We start from the raw sequence: 7,903 nt of genomic DNA, 5'->3' as shown, positions 1-7,903 counted from the left end.
ACACCTAGCTTTAAAAGTGGCGGATTGCCAACAGGGGCTCCCGCCCCGATGATGTAAGCAGGGGCTAACTTTTACTGCCCGTGGGTGTTGTGGGCTGTCCCTTTTCCAGAATTGTGTGTGCCCAACTCTGTAAGTAATGCAGAAGGGGCGTGGGCTCGAAACAATAATGAAACACTTCGCATAGTCAATGTCTCTATGATTCCCATCCCAAATGGTACAGTTCTGATTCTGTGAAGAATGACTTGGGTACCTCAAATTGATTGCTTCAGAGAGTGCAGGGGCTTAAAAACCTGGGCGTCTGAGTACCTTGGCGGGGGGGAGGGCTTTTAAAAATTGGTTTTGGGGGGGATCTCCTGCCATGTCAGTGGGTCTAAAACAATCTCATTCCCTTTGATGCCTTTTGGGGTTTGGGGACCCATTTCATGATTATTCTTTCGACCCTGAGAAAGAACCCTCTGCGATATGGAAAGCACAGTGGTAGGAGTAGCGTTGTTTTGGGGTGAGCTTACTGAAACGCCAGGGGCTGCCCGGGAGTCTGTGTTTTAGACTACATGTCCTTCCCTCAGGGACGAGTGGCGGGTTTGTACCCGGAGGAGTGATGGCTTTGGGTTGTGGCCAGCTACAGACAAAACATTTGGCGGGGCCTTTGCAGGTGGTGACCGTATTTGGGTTTTTAAAGCCCCAAAGGGTCTCGGCACATACGTTTTTAGTTGAAGGTGCCCTTTAACCCAGATCAAGGGTATTAAATAGGGCTCCTTCAAGGATAGGACTTGCCCGGTTGGGGTCTTTCCTTTCGCATTTAGAAAATCCATGACCTTTGGGGGTGAGGATTAACCCCCCATCATGAGAAAGTGGGAAAAAAAAGCCCTCTGGGCTTCGCCAGACTAGGGGTGGGGGATTGATTTTTTCTCCTTAAAAGTTAAAAATAGAACTCGATCAAAGGGTTTTTGCCCGGCGGGGGTTTAGTAAGTCGGGGGGGGATGGGTGCAATGACCCTCTAGCTTTTGCCTTTTGACTAAGATGGTGTATTAATTCTTTTCCATGTAGCTCAAAAAGAGAAATCGATCAAGGTTTTTGGCCACGGGGGGGCTTTTAATAAAGTGGGATGGGGGGGGTCTTCCCTTGGGGAAGTAGTTGTTCTTTTAGCGATAGCGTATCAACATCCTACTATGTGAGACAGCCAAAGTTTTTTTGCAAACAGCTCGTGGCCTTCTAGGTTTTTAAAAGTATTTTTTTCCTTTTTGTGTTCCTGGGGCTTGAAAACCTTTAAAAGGAAAAAAGCTCCTATGGGTCCGCAATCTTTGCTCTCGTGACAGTCTTGTTTGGGTTTTGGGTAAACCAAGAAAGGGACCTTTTTTTAAAGGAGAGGACCAGTCAATCCTTCCCCCAAGGTTTGGAAGACGGGACCCACCTAATCCTTTCCCTGGATTTTCAGGTTGTACTTAAAACCTTAGTCTGACCGGGGTTTAGTTTTGGCTGCAAGATCTTTAGTCCGCCCTCAACCCTCAATACAAGGCCCAACAGCGCGGGGGTCTATTTAGGCAGTGGCCAGGGAGATGATTTGCACCCCATTTTGAGGGTGGTTGGGGATACAGGACTTAGGGTTTTGAAAGGGGAACGAGGACCCTCCCCTGTGGCGTTCCATTTTCTAGGGCATTGCTGTGATAGGTGCCCCTTGGAATCAATTTTGGCGTTTTTTTCCCTCAAATAGTCACCATCCAACCCAAAAAGTTTTTTTTATTCTCTTTGGATCAGGGTCTCCTGAAGAAAGAAGCCTGAAAATTAAACCCTTTTTTCCAGTCTAGGAATACCCCACAAGCACAGGCTGTTTGTTTAAAGAGCATGGTATGTGTGTGCTGTGCTCATGCCCCTTGCGAACCCTGGAGGTGTTAGTGGGGGCCCCTTTTTCCTTTGGAGCGTTTAGTCCATTCTCCCCCCGTTTTACCAGACAGTGAGGAGAGATGGGGTGGTATTTCCCTGGCCCCTTTTGGTTTTGGGAGGGGAACTAGAGGGCCCTCTTCCGCTCGGGATAGAGTGGAAGTTTCCCAAGATTTTTGATAAGTTGAGGAACCATTGCCAATCCTGGGGGGAAAAATGATGGGGTACAAATCCTCAAACCGGGGTTTAGCAAAACTTTTTTTTTTATGGGTTTTTTTAGTTCCCCGGAAAAATAACAGTAGATATAACTTTTGGAAATTTGTGCACCATTGTTTACTTTAGCTGTGGTCTTGGGGGTTTGCACCACGGGACTGAGCGGCTAGAAGCTCACCGACCCTTGCCACAGCTCTGTAAGGGTGGTTCGGCGGTCAAGGACTCCCCCATTCCCCCTTTTTTTGCCTGACTCCTGGCGGTTTCCCTTTGGACCCTGTTCTTCCTAAAAGGGGGCTAGGTTGTCAGGGGTTCTTTGCTTCGGAAGTTTCTACACATGTTACTCTGGGTTGATTTCCTTAATCTCATCTTTTTAAGTCCCAGTCTCTTTTAACTCCTGGATCACGCGGTTTTTTGGGTATATTTGTGAGGCTACTCGTTTTATGGCCTATGTTGGTTTCAATACTTCCACATTTTACTCTGGGGGGGTTTCTTTGATCTAGACAGGGGGCCCAAGGCTTCTGAAAGCTTGCCAGTTGGCTTATCTTTTGCCTTTTGGATTGGTTGTGGCATTTGACTAGCCAGCATTAGAGGGTGTAACAGTGCCTAATGGTCACTTGTTTTTTTTTTTTTACGAAACACCATTTCAGATTCTTTCCCCCAGAGCGCAGTGGCCAAGGTGAGGTCTGAACCCCCCCCATGCTTGGGTCTTGGGTATTGAGAAGAGCAAACTTGGGGAAGAGTAAAACACATTAGATATGTGTTGGCCTGCCGCATCCCGTACCCCGCAGGGAGCCAGGAGAGGTGGTGTGCATTGAAATCTCCCCCCCATGACCTCGGTCTTTAGCGCAGTAGCACAGACCTGGTTGATGTCAAAGCTCCTCAGCCTGGCTTGCGTATACATTGCAAGCTAGAGGGGGCCCCCAAGCGGGTAAATCTCAACAGAAAAGGGGTTAAAACATCCTCTTCTCAGTGCGGTGATCGGTATTGTGGAAAAAGGGGATGCCAGCTGGCTTGGTGCATGAAGACATGGTCCAAAAGTGACAGTCCCCTCTTTTAAATGTCCCCCTGGAATACGGTGTCAAGTTCTTGATCACACGTTAGTGGGGGATGGCATTCTTTGTTTTAACCCATAGAGTTCCCTGTAGTAGCTTAGTTGGGATTTTATGATTTTTTTGGTGATAGACAACCCCTTTGGGGAAGTCCTTGCTTGTTGAGTTGGGGGATCTTCATCGGGTTTTGGGGCTTTGTCAGGCTATCATGGTCCGCTGGGAGGTGAAGAGTTGGTAGTTTTGCTTTTGTGATTTTTGGCTTTTCTCATTTTAGGCTTTGTCTGTGTTTTTCTCTTTGCTGACTTCCTGGGTAAGGCAGCCTTTCGGGACGGGCTACAAGATTCAACCTTTTTTGGGCTTTACCTGTGGGGGGGCTAGGGTTGGAGTAGCGGGGGGTTTTGCCCTGGGGAAGGGGGGGGGTGTTTCGGTCTGTTAGTTTCCTCCCTTTCAGGACTGCCAATCTGGGTCACTGCGCCGTGGCGACCATGACTGCCTTCTCCGCGTCCTCACTCGCTTCCTAAAAACTTTTACAGTGCTCTTTGAAACCTTATTTCTGTGGTTCTTTTTCTGCACTTTAGTAATGGTCAGAAACTCCTTTTTATTGGGATATTGCTGTTGGCTTTGGGGGAGTTTTTTTCCTCTTAGGAGATCGGGAAGCCTTTCTCTTTTGTTTTTTTTCCCCAGAAAAACCCTTTTGGGGTTTTTGCCTTGCTACAGACAAAAAATTTAGGGTTGGCCTTGCAGCTACCTGGTGGTGACTGTATTCTTGGCACAAAGCCCAAGGGGTCCAACACATAGTTCTTAAGTTGAAGGTCCCCATTAAACCCCAAACAAGGTAGTGACTGGGGTCCTTTCAGGCTCAGGCTTGCCTATTGGGTCTTTCTTTTTCGACATTGGGAAGCTTCCATACCTGTGGGTGTGTGTGATCAGATCCCATCATGGGAAAGTGGAAGCCAAGTAACACTATCTTGACTCCCTATCGTTGGGATTCATGAAGAGACACACTTTCCTCCCATCTTTAAGTCCCGGTTTCCTGAGAAAATTAAAAGGTAGCTTGGTTTTTGGGGCTAAAAAACTGCCCTGGCAACCCGGAGGGGATTTTTTCTTCATCCCCATTGCTGTCCCCAATTGGTGGGCTTTTTCGAACCCTTTCGGGTTTTGGGGAAACCCTTTGAATGTGGGAACCCTAGGGGGTCCAGACTCTCCCTCAGAGTCTTTCTCCCCCCTGGGTCGTTTCGGACCGCTCTTTGGGCGGTTTTTTGGGCTAGGGTCTGGGAACGGGTTCAGCTTGAGCCCCCCTCTCGGTCTGGGAGGACGTTGGGGGGTACTCAGAGGTTGTTTTGGGGTGTTGGCCTAGAGGGGCCCAACAAGAGTCCATCGCTGGCGTTCGTGGACAAAAATTTTTTTGGCTGATTTCAGTCCATTTTGGGGCAGGTTAACAAAATCAACCTGGCTTTGGATTTTCCTTTTCACTAGAAGCCCGTTGGCTTCAAGCGACTGCTGGGTCGGGGCCCTTTCAAATTGTCATCTTTCTCTTTTTTTTGTTTTTTTTTGGGAAATTTTGCCATGTAATAAGCAGATTTTCATCCTCTACGCTCCACCCACTACAGAGCCACAGCCCCCACAGGGTGGTGAGAGGATATACACATGTACCGCCACTCACAGGGCCAGTGCGAGTGCCAAAAGGCGACATTTACTGTTTGACCCCAGCCTTCAAAAAAAGACCCCAAACCCATTAACTGACCAGGCCACGTTAGGCCCTCTGTCAGCGGAAAAAAGGAACACCAAAAAAGGCGTGTTTTAGCCTAGAATGTACTCTGCAGGATCGCTCAAACCCCAGGACTCCCGTCTCCCGCGCACAGGGATGTATGCACGGAAACAATGGGTAGGTGGAACCCTGGGGAGAGATCAGAGGGGTGCCCTTCTACCAACAAAAAGGCACATTTTTTGGAACCCTTCCGTCACCCCTCTCCATGTAAAGCCACCCAAAGAGACCACTTCAGAGGGGGAGTCAGTCCTGAAATTGGGAAGGGGCAGGACCCAGCATCAGATTGTGAGGGGACTGAATGGAGCGCACGAATATCACGATGGTGGAATGGGGCCAAAAAGGGCGATAGAAATGGCGAATTGTGATTTAGCGGGAAAAATTAAATCTTTTTCAAGGTCTAGACTTTGGCCCCTTGGTCTAATTGGAAAGGTCTCGTAAAGGGAAGGCACATAAAGGATTGGGACTTGGTACTTTTCTCAGGGGCATGGTGGGTCACCGGGGGGTCTTTCCCAAAAGTTACCCGATACTAAATTTTCTCCGAACAGATGCAGTTGCTATTTTTCCTGTCCCAAATGTTCCCAAAATCCAAAGAGGTACCTTTGTTCCGGGTGCCGATGACCCCAGAACAAAAGGGGAACGATTTCCCCGATATCAAAAGTGCCAGTTTTTCCCGTTCCCATGTTCCCCTGGCAGGAAAAGGTACCTAACTAATAATTAAGTGGATTTTGGGCTCTCATAAATTGAAAATTTATGAGTCTGTAGCTTTAGATACACAAGAATGTGCATTGATTGTGGCCTACAGTCTAATTAGAAAATTTTGCTATTGCGGCTTGAGCGGGTCGGATTTTTGGGAAAATTTCAACGTCAGATTTTCCCCTAAATTACACTTTATATCCTGGTCGTAGCTTTAAAATACAAAAATAGCTTTTTTTCTCTTCTCTCAGGGGCGGGGGATCCTGTAGGCCCCCAAAGAAACTCTTATTTTCGCTTTGCCGCCAACCCCCCCCCCCCATACCAAGAAAAAGTGAAACGACCCCCTCCATGAGGGATATGTACTGTTTTTTCGTAGGCATGCTCCCCCCCCCTTTCCCTTTTAGTGGTCAAACGTTGTCAGAGAGGCTAAACAAAATAAATTTTTCTTTTTAAAATTAGCCCCAACATTTTCCGAAGTGCACCAATGTGAGTAAGGTTAAAGGGGACCTAATAAAGTGGAAAAAGTGATTTGAAGTGAGTGGACTTAAAAAATGAGGGTTTTAGTACACTCCCCCGGGGAACCCCCCTTGTAAAAAAAAATGTGAAGTTTGGCATGCCCCAAAAAAGGATATGACGTACGAATCGCTCAGCAAGACCTACCTCCCCCGTCGCTGCTCCGCCCTCACTATGGATCTTAAAGCACTAAAAATACTGTTGGCCGATCAAAAAAATTTTGAAAATAAAACAATTGACAGGATCGACCGTAAACAAAAAGAAGCCACAGATCAAAAGCAATCGTAAAATTAATGCCCTGATAAAGCCTAAAATTTCACCCAAAAAACGATGGAGAACTGGCCGCTAAAGTGATAGCTTGAGAACGAAAATCGCCGTCTCTCCTTGCCTACAAGACATCTCCGTAAAACAACACCTCAAAATCGGAACTCGAACGAATCGATAACGGGTTGCTCCAAGATGTCAAGGCCGCCCTAAATTTCGGGTTGTGGCATTTCAGGTGACCCCCAGGGGAACTGGGAAAAGTGCCAGGTGAAAATTTCAAAGCCTGAGGGAAAAGCTGAAAAAAAGTCCACATTTGAGCGGTGCATAGATTTGGGGAAACTGGCAACCCCCCAGACGCGCCCGAGGGACAACGCGCCAATTTCGTCCCACGACGGGGATTTTTCCTGACGGAGGAAGCTGCGTGGCACACAGATATTTATAAAAGGAGTTTCGTCCCCGGCACCATACAGCAAGACGGCGACAAATGGAGGCTCCATGCAGCAAGACGAAAAGGGAAAATTCCCCACTTCAATATCGCATGCTGATAGTCGGGAAGGACGGCTGGAGGAGATCACGCGAGCGGAAGTGGACGCTGATGGGAGTCTCCCGCCCGTCGCCACAAACCCCCCCCAAACCCCGTCCCCCCCCCCCCCTCAGCCCGCACCCATGCATGAGTTTGTAGAAAAAGCAAAATAAAATTTTTTTTCTCGCAGAATGTAAAATAGAGTCACTGCCACCACCTTTTAATTTAAACGTATGGGAACAGTGTATATGGGGAAGAATGATAGTGTAGAAGACAAGTTTGGGGAAAGGGACAAAGAGTAAGGGTTTTATGTGTTTGTGTGGTGGTTTGTTGGGTGCGAGAATAAAAAGGTCGGTGGCGTGATTAACGAGGGAGAGTGTGCTATACGCAATTAAACAATAGCCCCCCTTGATTAAAAAAAAAAAACATCCCCATTCATGTGGTGGTTCTCTTTAAAGCATTTGTATGTTCCCTTTTAAAGTCGGGCGTTCTAAAACCAAGCATACGTCAAACGGGTTTATTACAAATAAATTTTAAAAGTAAACTGAAGTAAAACTAAACGATGACAAACAGTAAAAGAATGGTATCAAAGGGAACTTAAAACATAAAATACGAACTTTTAAACAAAAATGGAAACTAGAATACATTAATAAAACAAACGTAAAATAAAAAAATAAAACGATAACGATAGATGATAAAAGGAACATAAAAAACCATAAAAAACGGGAAAAAAAAGAACGAAGAAAAAAGGGAATTTGGGAAAAAACAAATAAAACACAAAGATAAAAGCCCCCGGTCACAAAAAGTCCTTTGGCCGAAAAATATCCCGCGAATTTCTTTTATTTCCCTTGGGGCCCGCCTAAAACCCCATATTTGTCAAGGGGGTGTGGGGTGACTGAACCACTGCGTAGCACCGTTTAAGGTTTTTCAGTAGCGGTCAAACCTTTTAAATTTAAATACAAGATTGTAAAATGACTCAATATACAAACCCCCAAAAAATTA

At 46.6% G+C, this 7,903-nt stretch overlaps 1 protein-coding gene across 1 annotated transcript; it reads right to left on the bottom strand.

Moving 5' to 3' along the window:
- Nucleotides 1-3,959: 3,959 nt before the first annotated feature.
- LOC119570823 (acidic proline-rich protein PRP25-like) lies at nt 3,960-4,833 on the bottom strand. Its single transcript, XM_037918414.1, has 3 exons — nt 4,804-4,833; nt 4,288-4,493; nt 3,960-4,050 (listed from the first exon to the last, which is right to left on the bottom strand). The coding sequence occupies exons 1-3, from the start codon at nt 4,831-4,833 to the stop codon at nt 3,960-3,962; spliced, it is 327 nt and encodes a 108-aa protein (XP_037774342.1).
- Nucleotides 4,834-7,903: the final 3,070 nt, after the last annotated feature.

The sequence above is a fragment of the Penaeus monodon genome, unplaced genomic scaffold, assembly GCF_015228065.2.
Source record: "Penaeus monodon isolate SGIC_2016 unplaced genomic scaffold, NSTDA_Pmon_1 PmonScaffold_4044, whole genome shotgun sequence".
Classification (NCBI taxonomy): Eukaryota; Metazoa; Arthropoda; class Malacostraca; order Decapoda; family Penaeidae; genus Penaeus; species Penaeus monodon.
Note: the sequence above shows the minus strand (reverse complement) of the source record. Positions and strands in the feature narration are given on the sequence as shown.